Source organism: Lutjanus erythropterus, chromosome 13 (genome assembly GCF_056507025.1).
Source record: "Lutjanus erythropterus isolate fLutEry1 chromosome 13, fLutEry1.hap2, whole genome shotgun sequence".
NCBI classification, from domain to species: Eukaryota; Metazoa; Chordata; class Actinopteri; order Lutjaniformes; family Lutjanidae; genus Lutjanus; species Lutjanus erythropterus.
The window spans coordinates 10,119,153-10,133,527 of NC_139329.1; the positions used below are offsets into that span (position 1 = coordinate 10,119,153).

General features: G+C 40.6%; 1 protein-coding gene across 1 annotated transcript in view; it reads right to left on the bottom strand.

Annotated features, from left to right (window-relative positions):
* The window catches only part of kcng4a (potassium voltage-gated channel, subfamily G, member 4a), a 34,083-nt gene extending 24,880 nt beyond the window's left edge, over nt 1-9,203 (bottom strand). The window contains exons 1-3 of the mRNA XM_084734014.1: nt 9,171-9,203; nt 3,537-4,224; nt 2,770-3,411 (exon numbers count right to left, since the gene is read on the bottom strand). Coding sequence (XP_084590140.1) covers nt 2,770-3,411; nt 3,537-3,644 — 750 coding nt within the window. The 5' untranslated portion in view covers nt 3,645-4,224; nt 9,171-9,203. The remainder of the gene's footprint in view (nt 1-2,769; nt 3,412-3,536; nt 4,225-9,170) is intronic.
* Between the last annotated feature and the right edge of the window lie 5,172 nt (nt 9,204-14,375).

A 14,375-nucleotide genomic window follows, 5' to 3' on the forward strand; every position in this document is an offset into this window, starting at 1 on the left:
TTAGGATAAGTAAATGCTATTAACAAAATCTGTATTAATCTGGACACTGCTTTACCATGATTGACAGGACTAATAATAGCTACTGTGATATACAATATGCCTGTAGTTTTACAGCTAAGGTTATTTCATAGCCCACCAATGAAAAATCAATAATCAGAAGAGGTTTGTAAATGTTTCATTTTAATATGCATTATTCCCATGACATCATCTTTGGAAACTATTTGGAAATTCAGTACAGATAGTCAGTATGACTTTCTCTGAAGTGTTTTTTTTTTCAGTTTTTAGAGGTCATACGATGTGTAAATATGTTTGTTTTTAGTGTGCTTCTCCATGCATCTCCCACAAGCTTAAGAACTGGCTACAAGGTCTGGTACAAAGCAACTGATATAATGTTGCTTAAAGATGTAGAGACCATCCCTTCTGTTTAAGTCTCCTTGTAATGAACCCTACATTAGACACAAAGACACAAATACTTTTTTTTAGCATGTCAGCAATGGGAAACTGTGGCATCACAAATTTCTGTAGTTCTTCAATAGTATAATTAGTATAAATTTGAGACTACACCAGTTGAAAGAATTTCTGTTGCAGATTGTGTGGGGTCATATTGTATAATACCCGCACTGTTACCACTGCACAGAAACAGCATCTCACTCCACTGTGCATTTTCTCCTATAGATTCACTCTTGCTGATTCGTCCCACTACATGCTATAAAAGATCCATATCAAGGCATCACTCAGGCATGCAAGTTTACAGCTCTTAGTGAATCACACCCAGGGAACCTGTCCAATCCTGTGCCCAAGCTCCTCCATCTGTGTTCCTATGACTGTCACCAACTACTGGACTCCTCCTGGCAGGGCTCTTGAAATCATCTTCAGCTTTTACAACTCATCGAGTATTCTACAACCTGCGCTCTCCTCTGCCTCCTAAATTCTCAGCCATCACACCCTCCTGCACTTGATCCTGCCTCTGACTGCTTGTATAAAAATCGATATGGGGGCAGTGCTGTACACGACTTTTCAGCAGTTGTTGAACAGGTGTGTGAAGTTTTCCAGCAGCTGCTAGTCTCTGCACACAAAGTACATGCATATATGCATACTATTTCTTATTTAAGTTCAACTGATCGCAACTGAGCCATGGATACGCTGCAGTACAAATTCAGTTAGAAGAGAACAGAAGACTCGGGAGTAAATGTGTGCAAAATTCAAAGAGAGCCGTATCGGTTACAGAGGATGAGTTCATTACTATTGTATGTGCATGTGACTGTGTGTGACTGTGTGTAGGCATGTGACTGTCAGTGCACATATATGTGTGTTTTGACTTGTGCAAATTTGTGTGACTGTGTGTCTATTGATGCACACATTTGTATGCGTGCGTGTCTTTTGTGTGAGATACAGTAAGCCCATTTCATTATTCCCCAGTGTTTACTGACAGAAGCTGGACAGGCCTCAGTGAGCAGCTCTGGCTTCATTATCTCACGCTGCTATGGGTAGACACAGATCACAGGACATGCATGGCCAACACACACAAACCGCAGCATCCCACAGGGATCTTTAAGAGGGTGTGACGACAGAGAATTTTTATATTTGAGAATTTTGATGCCCAGCTTTTTGCAGCATCACAGTGTCTGCCTTGATCTGAAATTAATAAAACAAGACTCTCAAGCCCCTTTTACCCTAGACAAAAAATCCATTAGTACCCACTAACATCTGGCTTTTATATTCAATGGGAAATGGTATAGTTGGCATTTATTCCCACGTCAAATGACTCTGCAGTTATGTAAACATGACAACTGGGTGGACATGCTTATTTTCAACCCTTTTCAATTGAGGGAATGAAGGCTTGCTGCCTCCATCGATAACTTCTCCAACTCCTTTGGCCCTTTTTCATACAAATGTGCTGCTTGGCTTGACTTGATTTGATTCTGTCAGCCCAGCACAGCAGAGTTTACACCTGCTTTAAGGTGAGCATTTAACTGACGACTGCTCATCTTTAGTGAAGTGGTGCATAAACATTTAATTTCCTATAAATTCTTCACAATAAAAGTCCCCTGTTATTGCGTTATCTAAAAACTTTCATTGTGAAGTAGCAAAATCAGTAAATACTGAGTTTTCATCAGCAGTAACTTAACATGATTGATATCCAGCTGAAAGTGAACATGAAACAGCAAAATAAAGCAGAAGCCTGAAAGTACAAATGGAAACGTAGGAGAGAAACTACACTTCAAAACACTGAAATTCAGTTTGAAGCTACAAAAGTACACAGAGTTGAACAGACTTTTAAAAACGCCCTTCTCTCTGCTCTCCTGCACAGCCATGAGTTGAGTATTGGCTTTCCAGCACACATCAGGAAAAACATAGATAGGCAAACTTCTCTACTGGCAATGGAAGGAGGGTCAATCACGCATTTTTGGTGGGGTGATTGAGCAGCATTTCAAAAACTACATATAAGCACGAATTTTGGTGTAAAAACAGTATCACACACTTGTTTTTTCTCACTTAGAAACCATGGTACACTGTAGACAGTGATAAATTCAACGTAAAAAAAAAATGGTGTTGGAGGCTAAATGAGCATCCAGTTTGTCATGTTGAGTTGTGAGCAGCTCTGTTACTTCTTGATAACTGTCTTTAAGCAATGAAGAACTGAAAGAAGAGACAGCTGTTATCATTCACACCACTCATGCTAAACCTCACTGACAGACAAGCATCTTACTCTTACGCCCTGTACTGCTGACAGCTACATACAACATGCAAACAAACTGGGTCACTCACCCTGTCCTCTTCTTCTCTGAGGTCTGGCATGGTGCTGATACACAAGCTGACAACAGTCACCGCAACCATGATGACCGACATGCATGCGAAGATCTTCCCTGGTAAGCCAGACTGTGGATTCTCCACCATATCTCTCAGCCAGTTCATCATCTTCCGGTACCTTGTCTCCTCCACCGTCACACGCTGCATGGCGTTTCTCTGCCTGCGCTCCTCCTCACGCCGTTCCAGCTCGTGCACCTCCTCAATGCGTGTATACATCTTCCTCTTACAGCAGCGCTCCATGTACGCCATCTCAACGCCCCAGTAGGTCAGCTCGTCATGCAGGGAGAGAACGCACATCTCCCGCAGCAGTCGCAGCTTCCCCGCAGCCAGGAAGTTTAGGATGACCCTGAAGGCGGATGGTGAGCGGTCGAAGAAGAACTCCTTGCGGGTTTCGTCATAGTCATCGCAGACGCTGGCAATGTCCTCAGGTGACCGGCAGCCACACAGGCGTCCAAGTCGTGTGAGAGGGAATTGCTCCAGGGTGCTCCAGGGGAAAGTGTAGAGATTTCCCCCAACATTGATCACTGCCAGCAGGGCGTGGTCGATGGACACCAGGTCCTCTGGACGACGGATGAACTGAGCCCTCTGGTAGTGCACCCCCTGCACCATGAACAACAGAAAGATTCAATGCATGAGCAGTAGCATCTGAAATATGTGCAAGAACAATTAGTTGTCAACAACTTATCACTTATTTGATGTTTGATTGGTGACAATCTTATTCATACCTTGATGGTCTCAGTCTCGGGGATCTCTGTGAAGATGCGATCAAGGCTGCTGTCATCACTGACAGATAGATTGCTGAAGTCATGGTTGGCATTGCTGATGATGGGCATGGCAGCATCTGGAAATTATGCCGCTCCGTACTGGGCAGCTCAGACCAGGTACTAAAGACAGAAAAAGGCTATGGCTTGCACCAGGCTCAACTTTCCAGTCTCAGGACACAGCAGTCTAATCTGTATCTCAGTTTACAACAGCTTATGTAAAAACTTGCACACGAGAAAAACTTCTCTGGTACAGCCTCAGAACCCCTCATAACAAGGAGGTTTTTCTCAGCGAGCTATGGCTTTGGCTTCCAACCAACAGAGAAGAAACGCAAAAACGAGAGGAATAAGGAGTGCAGGAAACCTGTTGTCACATTTGAATGTGGGTGAGTTTTGACATTTCCGTCAGAGGTCCACAACAGAGTCAGTTGTCATATCAGGATTCAGCATCTGATCAGTGGGTAATCCCAGTCTGGAGAGAGTGTCCGGAAAAGGAAAGCCTGAATAGATAGCTGATAGCTGCAGAGGATGAGCTGGATCAGTCAAGGAGCCAAATGTGTAACACTGAGGTGTCCGGGGACTGAGGGTGATCCTCTGTGTCGCTGCAGCAGGATTAGGGTGGGCCTAGACATGTGGTGGCATCATGGAGGCACTGGCAGAGAGAGGGACATAGAAGGAAAATGTCAGAGTGAGATTAGGCAGATCTCACAATACAGAGCAAGAATGGGCAAACAATAGGTAAGAGATGGTGTGAAGACAGAAAACGGTGAGAAAGAGGCAGAGAGCACACCTCAATGAGACTGCAGTGCTCTTGGCTCCACCCCCTGTTTCACTTCCTTTCAGTGAGAAACAAGACAGACAGACACATCAGCTCTGCTGCTATAAATGGCCAGTCACTGTGGTCAGTGCACAACTTGAAGGGATAGCAAAGGAATGCACCCTCAAATCAACATCCAAGGACGGCCTGGCTGATTTACTTAGTACGGGTGTTAGAAAATTCAGGGAATAACAGTAGAAAAGAACAGTCAGGTCTGTGGTGTTATTCACACTCTGAATGAGTTATTGGCTGTTGTAGATGGGCAGCAATCCTAGCAACAGACACTGAAACACAGGGTCCAAAATGTTTTTCTTGGCAACACAATTGCCCTGAAACTTATTGGCACTGTTAGTTCTTACAGTTGCCCAGAATGGTTTGTCGTGTATTAAAGCCTTAAATAGTTGTGATTAATTTCAAACTGAGTCCTATTTTATTTGCCATTCATTAACTGTGACTAACTTACAGTTTGTCTTTTCTTCTATCACAGGATTACTTATAGTACATGCATGAAGACCAGCTGCCAGTAAACAATATGGCACCTGCAACATTTTAACAGTCACAATGTGTGACATGGGTCAAATAAATTTGGTTCCAACATTAAATTTGTTGTAGTTTGACGCAGACTATACAATAATCATATCAACTGAATTCCAGGCTACAACACAAGCCAATATACAAGAAAACATCATGACAGTGTATTATCCATCTGCACAAATGTAGTGGTAAACAATGAAGCTAAGAAAGAATTGAGCCCTTGTAATAGTGGTAATTATATGTTTAGTCAACATCCTAAGAAGAGGAAGAAGAGAATGTGGACCCAGTTATGGGAAGGGAAAAGAGGCCAACTTGGGACACAATTTTTTTTAAAGAGAGCTATCGGTAATGTTAAGTATGTTTATAGTATGCTAAGTATGCTAAAATAGGATACATAATAATACATTGTAACATTTACTGATATGATCTGTCTTTATCCATTGACACAAGCCACATTCTGATTGGTTGGTTAGTAGATGTAAGTTATAGCAAGAGCATTTAGCATGTCACATTATCCTAAATTTCTGACACTATCAGACTTTTTTTTCCCAGACTACCTCTGGTCACTAGATTTTTTTGAACATACTAAGATGTTCACTCAAACTCATCTTAATTTTTCTTTGTTTTTTTTTAATATTGAAATAACTTTTTATTGTGGTGTTATTGTACTTTGAGTTGTAGGTATCTTTATATTATTACCTATTAATGATTACATGATCTAAGTTTGTAGTCTAAGTTGATATATAGATTTTCTGCCTTTTACCAGTGACAGATAGGAGCACATTCAACTAGCTCCACAACCTTTCAAGATAAAAGTCAGTGTGTAAAGGCAGTGGGTGAGAATGGTTTTAGTATTTAACGGTATGGTGGCAGCAGATGATGAAAGAATAAGGCTCGGGTTGAAACGGCTGGAATTATCCGTTGAGGCTCATTGTTCTGTTGCTTCTTATATTCCACTACTAACAGTAAAGCTGACTTATGTTTGGGTGGCTGCCCTGCACTTCTCTCCTTTCAGCTTTTGTTGTGAATATAAAGCTGTAATAGATTTTATGCACAGGTTACAGCAATTTAGGAATGCTGGAATCTCTGAAGGTAATTTCAGACTTTTCTACCCATTTTTAAACACGTGTGTAGGTGCAAATGTCTCTGCAGACATGCATCACTCATCTGTCGCATTGACTACTGACTCACCACCCTGATGGTGAGCACAGTGTGCTGTCCTGTACAGACTAATACAGACCTACAGTCTGACGGGGCTGTGGGTTTGTCAGAGGTACAGTAGCGCTACATATCTTACTCACGACAGCCTACAGAATCAGATTATTCTCACATACCAAGATGATTCTTCTTAGTGTCCACCTTCAGTAACCACAAGCTTATTGAATGTGTGACTGGACAGTGCAGACAGTTTGAAGCATTGGATCGCTCCAACATGCGTCACTAATTCAGATCCAGGAGGACGGGATCCTGTACTAGAGGAACTAATAAATCACTTCTGTCATGATGCTGGTGTTTCATTTCCACCTCACAGGGGGAGGAGAGCATGATAAACTATTTATTAATCGATTTGTATTCCCCATGGATGTGCCTGGTATTTCTTAGTGGGAAGTTAATTGAAGGAGGTGTTTTTAGCAGCACACTGGTGTAAGAAGCTTTGCTTGACCTCTTTCGGTCCGCCACTGGACACAAAAGACTGATAGAAGAGGAAGGATATCTGAGGAAGAGGAACGTAAACTCAGCTTGGTTTATTTCTATTCGGATATTAAAGGGATAGTTCAAATTACATGAAGTGGGGTTGTATTAGATAGTGTATTAGCTACAATAGATGCTGGTCGGCACATCTTGAGTTTGGAGAAGCAGAGAGGGGCACAAGCACAGAAGCTAAGCAATGGACTGCTATGGACAGGATCAGGAGGAAAACTTGGTAACTTAAAAATAGTCCACAATCAATAATAGTTTAAGTGTACGCTATATTAAGAATGTTTTCACCACTTTGCCATCTGATGTGAAACCACCGTTATATAAGCGAATATCACTCACTTCAAACCAACCAACCAAACTCCAGAGGTGAAATTAGTAATTTTACCTTACAGGAGTTGCTGGTCTACTGCTGCATTGTTCTTAGTTTGTTTGTGTAATTCTATTCTTGAATCTGAATGATCTTTTTAAAACTCAAAAGTCACAATAACTCAAACTAAATAACAGAATGAGGCAGTGGTAGAACAGAATAATCTATCCACTGTGAGGTAAAATAATTGATTTCGCCTATGGAGTTTGGTTGATGAGAGTGATATTTAGCTTATATAATGGCGGTTTCCCATGAGAAAAGGCTGTCTGATGGAAAAGTAAAGAAAATATTCCTAATATAGTGCACATTTGAGTAGCTAAAATAACTTTTGCTGCTGACCTTGTCCAGAGCAGTACATTGTGTAGTTTCTGAGCTGGTACAATTCTCTGCTTCTTCAAACTGGTGGCAAATCGTTCGCCATCTACTGTAGGTGATACACTATTGGTGATAGTGACTATTGATAAGTATCTCACAATCCCATTTCAAATCATCTGGTCTATCTCTTTAATGACACATGGAGGCTGACATTTACCATAAAGATATACAAAGTAATATTTAACTAATTTAAACTTACATGAAATTTAAAGGCAGAGGAGGGAAAGTGACAAAGTACAAATACTTGTTATTAGTAGAGTAGTGACGATTTCAGGTCTATGTACTTTACTTGAGTATTTATTTTTTTGACAGCTTTTTACTTTGTAACATTTTAACACAAATATCTGTACTTTGTAGTCCTTACATTTTCAAAAAACATTTGAGTGGAGTTATGGATTTTTATTTTGCATCATTGTGTGCCACCTTCTCAAAATCAAGACCAATTTCAACCTAAATGGATGGGAAAATAACACATAGAAAAGCCTGTTCCTTGGTGTATCCATCAAGATATAACATGCACAACAGGCATAACAAGATAAATCAGACAAGACGGGGAGACTTGACCATGAAGAAAACGTGAGGTTCTGTTCTGCACAGAATCAGCCATCCTTCAGAGGGCTACTGTTTTATACTCTGAATACACTAAAGTGTCTGCACTTTTTCACTTTTACTTAAGGAAAGAAGTTGAACCAGTGCTTCTTTTTTTTCACACAATAATCTGTACTTCCACTTGAGTAAAAGAATGTGTGTGCATCTGCCACCTCTGGTTAAAGTTAGATTGAGTTGGATTTGTCTCAGCTCTTCAAAATCACACAAAAAAGACAATTAATTTTTGAATCTCAAATGCTGATGTTTTTGGTTGGACAAGTGTCCTGAGCACAGCACATGGATGAAAAAAAAAAGGAAATAAAGCAGAGGGCAGGGTCTCTAGAGACACAGAGACCACCACACACTTCTAGTGGGTCATAAGAGAAGACTGAAAGATTTTATGTTTATACCAGTCATACCTTGTTTTTTTTTTTTGTTTTTTGTTTTTAGGAAAATGTGGCATAGTATGTCTTTAACTTAAGATATGGATATGTACAAGAACGAATCAATAAATCAATACTTTTCTTAATTTATCTTTGTTTATACAGACATGGGACTTTTTCTCTGATGGGCTTATACTGTATTCAGTATTCTGTCTGGTAGCTTATATTATATTCATGGGCAAATCAACTGTGACTGCATTTGCCAGGAGCTGGTGGAAAGACCTGCGTCTCATATAGATCGACTTGCCCTCTCTCTCCAACTTGCAAAAGCGCGCACACACACACACGTACACATACACAAACAAACGGACACACACGCAGACGAACAGACGCGTTATACCAGAACTATTTCGCGCCCTTATCAAGCACAGACTTTTAATTAAGCTTGGTCAAATTGAGCGATTAATTAAGATCTCATAACCAAATCGTATTCAGGTTATTGCATGCAAAGAAAAAACAAATTATGGGACGACTTAAGACAAAGTCAAAGGTTTTTCAGAAGGCTACGGCACACGAATTTGTTATCTTACAATTAATTTCAAAATGGCACTAATTTTGTTTAATTTTGGGAACACGGGTGTGGATATTTTATCCTGCAGGTCTACTAATTAGTATTTTCTCATTCCACTCTGTTGCAGTGCTGACGAGATGAAAGGACACCAGCAGTCCTCATTTGAAGTCTTCTGACAGCATCACAACTTCAGGTAGCCTAAATATCCAGCTGCAAACAAAAACCCCGCAAACATCGGTGTAACTTATGAAGCGCAGCTTACCGTCCTGAGCCCTGCACTCATCTCCAGACATACCAGCTCGGTATGAAATCCCTTTGTCGCCTCGCAGTCCCACCGATCCTTCAACACCAAATCAGGCTGTCAACGAGCATTCCCACCGCCGCATGTTGGAATAATAGCAAGAATGCCTCTCCGGCGTCCGCATCATCCCAGCCGGTGGACGGCGCTCAGAGAGTCTGAACATAACAGAGATGGAAGCCGGTGCAGGTTTGGTGAGCGCAAAGTGTCCCGTTACAGCTCAGTTAGTGGTGCTGCAGGAGGAGGAGCAGGGGAGGGGGAGTCGGAGCAGTGGTGCGCAACACAGGAGACTCCCGGTACCCAAGTTCAAGTTCAAGCGTAAAGGTAAAGACAGGCGCAGTGAGAGGGAGGATGAGAGCTCCACATTAGAAAAACATGACATTTAAGCAGAACTGTAGGGGGAGTGTGGCTCTCAGCTCGACATCTCTTTTTTCCCCTTCAGATAATATGAAATTCAAGGACACTGAGGAGATGCTCTCAGCCATGGTTCCTACCCTGATCGCTTCACGCGCAACAGGGGGCGCGGTAACCTCCCAAATTGCCTTCACTAAAGGTGGTTCCACTGAATCGGCTGGCAAGTACCAAGTCAGAGGCAACTCTGAACACGTCTGATGTCACAACACTGTCATAATTCACACTGAAAACGTTGTAAAGGGAAAGAGAAAGAAAAATAATAAAATCATGTCTCTAAATAAAACGCAGTAAAGTAGGATGATATCACTTTGCACTGGTTCCCAAACTGGGGGGCGGGACCCCCTGTGGGGCTTACAGGTAGTGCAGGGGGGTCGAAGGGAAAAACATAAAGAATGAAACAAAGTAAAATAAATATGATTTATGAAGGGGAAATAAACAAATCGCAATAACCTTTGTTTCACTAAAATTCAACTTGAATCTTTTTATCAGGTGCTTCCACAGTTTTTGTTAATGATTGATAATAATTGTGAATCCCGAGTTGCACATTATTATTAAGAAAAAAGCTCTATGATTACCTCAGCATGAATAAAAAAAGGCCACATTTGCCTTAATCAATCACTAACTTAATTCACAAAAGATTGGGCTTCGGACAGTTCATAAAACTTGAAGAAGAGGGAAAGATAGAAATAAAGTACAATATGAAGATGTGAAAATAATAATGAAATATATGCCAATATTAAATCAACCTGATACTTTGTTGGCACAACAATATTAAGTTAGAAAATACAACATTTTCCCGATTTAACATCATTTCAGACATAAATCACAACCCCTTCTGGTCTTCCATCGAAATATAAATACAGAGACAGATAATTCTGTTGGTTGAACAGATACAGATAATATCATCTCTGTGCACTCCTACTAAAACACTATGATCTCTCTATGCTCAGTTGAGGTCTGGTATCAAACCTTTTAACATACATTGAAGCTGAATACATGTCAGTTTGGAATTAGAAAGACAGATTTGTTCAATGTGCTGCCTGAATGATAAAGAGATGAAGTATAGAAAATAAGTTCAATTCTGTTTTCTTTTCCTTTTTACTGGGAGCTGCACAGTACTATATAAAATAGAAATAGTTTTGTGAATATGGATAATGCACAAAGACTTATTGGGCTGTTTACATTAAAGATTTAAATTAGTTACATGGAGAAAGCCTGAGATAAGAAAAAAAACCTTTATCAGGATAAATATTTCCGCATAAATATGTTTTTGAATGCATATAGAAGTGCTTATAATGTTGAAACACGTTCTCTTGTTTGTGTGCAGCTGTGGCTCAGGTAGTAGAGTGGGTTGTATTTGGATTGCAGGATTGGCAGTCTGATCCCTGTTCCCCCTTCCCCACATGTCAAAGTGTCCTTAGGCACTATAGCCGTATACACATAGGCGCTGCATTGATTGCTTTGACTTGTTGCTCCTTTACATTGTCACCATTTTCATAAGGTCAAGACTGACCGGTGAACAAATCCATATAAACAGCGACATGATTTACATTGAGTAAGCCAAAAAAATGACAATCATACTGTAAACCGTTTCAATATATCACCACTCTTTGTGTGCTTTTTATGGAGAAAAATCGCAGCTCCGCTGTTTAAATGGATTTGTAGTAAGTCTTGACCTCAAGAAAATGGTAGTAATGTCTATGTGTGATCCAAAGGTCGATGTGGCGTCTACATATATATGTATATACATATATATATATATATATATGAGGCAACTGTATCCTGGTTTAGCCACTGGGGATGCACACTGGGGATCCCAAGCCTGGATACATGGGGAGGGTTGCATCAGGAAGGGCAGTTAGTGTTAAAAACAGGAGCCTGTGCCAAATCAAATTTGCAGATATTGGTTTTGGGTTTGCCATCAAGCAGATGCTCCACTGTGGCAACTGGTTACGGTAGCAGCCAAAAGACAGAGGAAGAAGAAGAAGAAGAAGAAGAAAGTATATTACCAGAAGATGCATATAGACCTTACAGTTACAATAATTGGTTGATTAATCGATTTGTTGTCAACTGGTGAAAAAAAATCACAAGCTATTTTGATAATTGCTTTGAATCATTTTATAAGAAAAACCAGTGTCCAACTGTCTGATTTCAACTAATGAAATGTGATTATTTTCTGGTTTCTTTCATCCTCTTTGACAGTAAACTAAAGAAGAAGAAGAAATGAAAGAGAACACATATTATATGGAGATGGCAGGGTCCCTCCAAATCAGGCTTCGTGTGTAAATAGCTTGTTTTACATTAACGCCTGTAAAAAGTAATGGAGTAAATGAACCATAAATGTCATGCAGATATGTAACTGGTTATGTTTTACACTGAAGCACCTTGAAATTACATTGTAATTTATAATTCATTATTATTCTCATCATTATTATGCAGCTCTGCTGGCTGAAAATCCCGAAGAAGGAGCCAGTAGGCAGCAGCACCCACCTGAGCCGGACTGAGGTGCAGCTCGGTGGCTGCCCATTCTCCATCTCCTTCTCCTTCTCCTCATCCTCATCTCCTCCTCCCATCCTCACTCCTCCATCCTGCAAACACTACTGTGGGTGGAGGAAACAGAATCAGAAAGTGTTTCTGAAGTTTGATAAAAGTTATCCACTGTGGGGATCCAACCAGCATCAGGTTCTGACAGAAGTACACAGAAGTTCTGACAAAAGTACTTTTTCTCCCCAGGTCAGGCCGGTATCATGGTCAGATGTAACATTTTGTTCATTTTGCATGTTGTAGTTTGTAGTTGTTCAATCCTTGTTTTCTGGATGCCAGTTAACACGCAGACACAATAGCTACAGTTGCTCCAAAGTGTCAGGCTGACTGATCAGTTCAAGACAATCTGGAAGCTGCGATTCCATCCTGTGCGCAATTTGCAGGTCTAATGAGATTTATTAGGCTTTATAATTATAATAATTTCTTCTTCATTATTAGTAAGAATCATTTTAGAGACACACACATGCAAACTATTTAAAATAAATTAAAGGTGTTTTGTGATTGTGGACATGTATGTGTTCACCTTAGCCAATCATGCAATATGCACACACACACAAGCTGTTTACTTCAATATTTGCTATTTATTGATGGCAGAAAATATATTCAAAGCACACTTTATTAATTCACACTCCTGTGTGGGGAAAAAACTTAAATGAAAAGTGCTTTGCGATTCTGGAGACATGCATGTGTGCATCAGCTAAACAAGCTGGTTGCTGTCTTGTGCAGACGGACTTACTGCATCATGCACGAGATACCAAATGCACCTGGCCACACCTTTGTTTCGCCTTCAAGTTTAGCCCCCTGCTCATGGTCGCACAGACTAGGTGCAAGTTTGTTTGCTATCTTGCAAATGTGGCAAAAATGACAACTGCACATCCACTTTGCGCTGGGTGTAAGATAGGGCCCATCATCTCAGAGGCCAGTGATATATCTAAGTGAGAGTGAACAGCTGGCCAAACTTTTAGCTGTGGTCATGAGTAAATAGACCTCAGTGTTCAGTGCTGACTTTGACTGTTTCACATCAACACCTGCTGTATCACGCCTGCCTCTGCAACACTAGAACCACATTTGCACAAGGTGAAAGTTCAGAGAAAAAAATACCATTGTGCTTGCAGATTCGTCTGTGTCGCCTCACACACCCGCTTTGTCCTTGAGAGGCAGCTCATTAGGTTGCATGTGCCTGAGGGAACCGCTAAAACAAGCAAACACTTTGTCCAGGCCCTTATGGCTGCTAACGGAGCAGACAACACATTAGCGAGGGTAGAGATGGAAACTGAAGAGGTGTGTGTGTGTGTGTGTGTGTGTGTGTGTGTTCTCAGACGTTCAGCTTATTGAATCCCTCCATCACTATTCATTAACCTGCAGTGCAGCATATGCCCAGGGCTGGTGAGTGTATGCAACATGAGACTGATCACACACATTGGGCTATTAGTTCTCAGTCAGCTTTTTTTTCCTCATAAAGACGACAACGTTTCAGTCACAGCTGAATGCATTAGGTGCCCTGCAATCTGCCTCACTCAGACAATAATGTAATATGCCTGTCATCATATCTGTCTGTTATTTTTTCATGGCTTATCACCAGGGTTATCCAATCCAAGTATCACAGTATTAAAGTCATGTAACATGACTACTGCTACTTTACTCTCAGATTACCTCAATACCAAATATGGTGAAACAGTTCAGCCTAATATAATGTTTTATTTTGGTGTTATTCTTTCCTTTCTTATGCCCAAATGCCTGTTGATACTACTAGTGGTAATTATGTGCATTTTAGTGCACTTTGTTAATATATTATTCAGACTTCAAATAAACTTACAGGAACTTTTTCTGCTCTGTGGTTGTGTTTTTACTAAGTGGAAACCACCAGTGCTGAAAAGAGAAGCCAACACAGAAGTGCCAAAAACTGCAATTCCTCAAGTGGCCACTTGGTTCCAAAAGAGAGTCAGTCACCATAAAGTCTCACATTAATATTAAAGTCCAATTTTAAAGCAGAAATAAATATGTTTACAAACCAAAACAGCTTTGGTCTCCATAGACTGTGTTTTGTAGATTAACTCTTTGTGGTTTGGGAAGCCAAGTTTTATTACAAAAGATTTGGCTAAGAACTTCTCCCAGACAGCCACTGCTCTTTCTCCTGTCTCCTTCAAAATTTCCATGAGTCAAATTATTGGTTGCAAAAAATGTGGTCGAGACCCAGACCTTCAAAAAGTG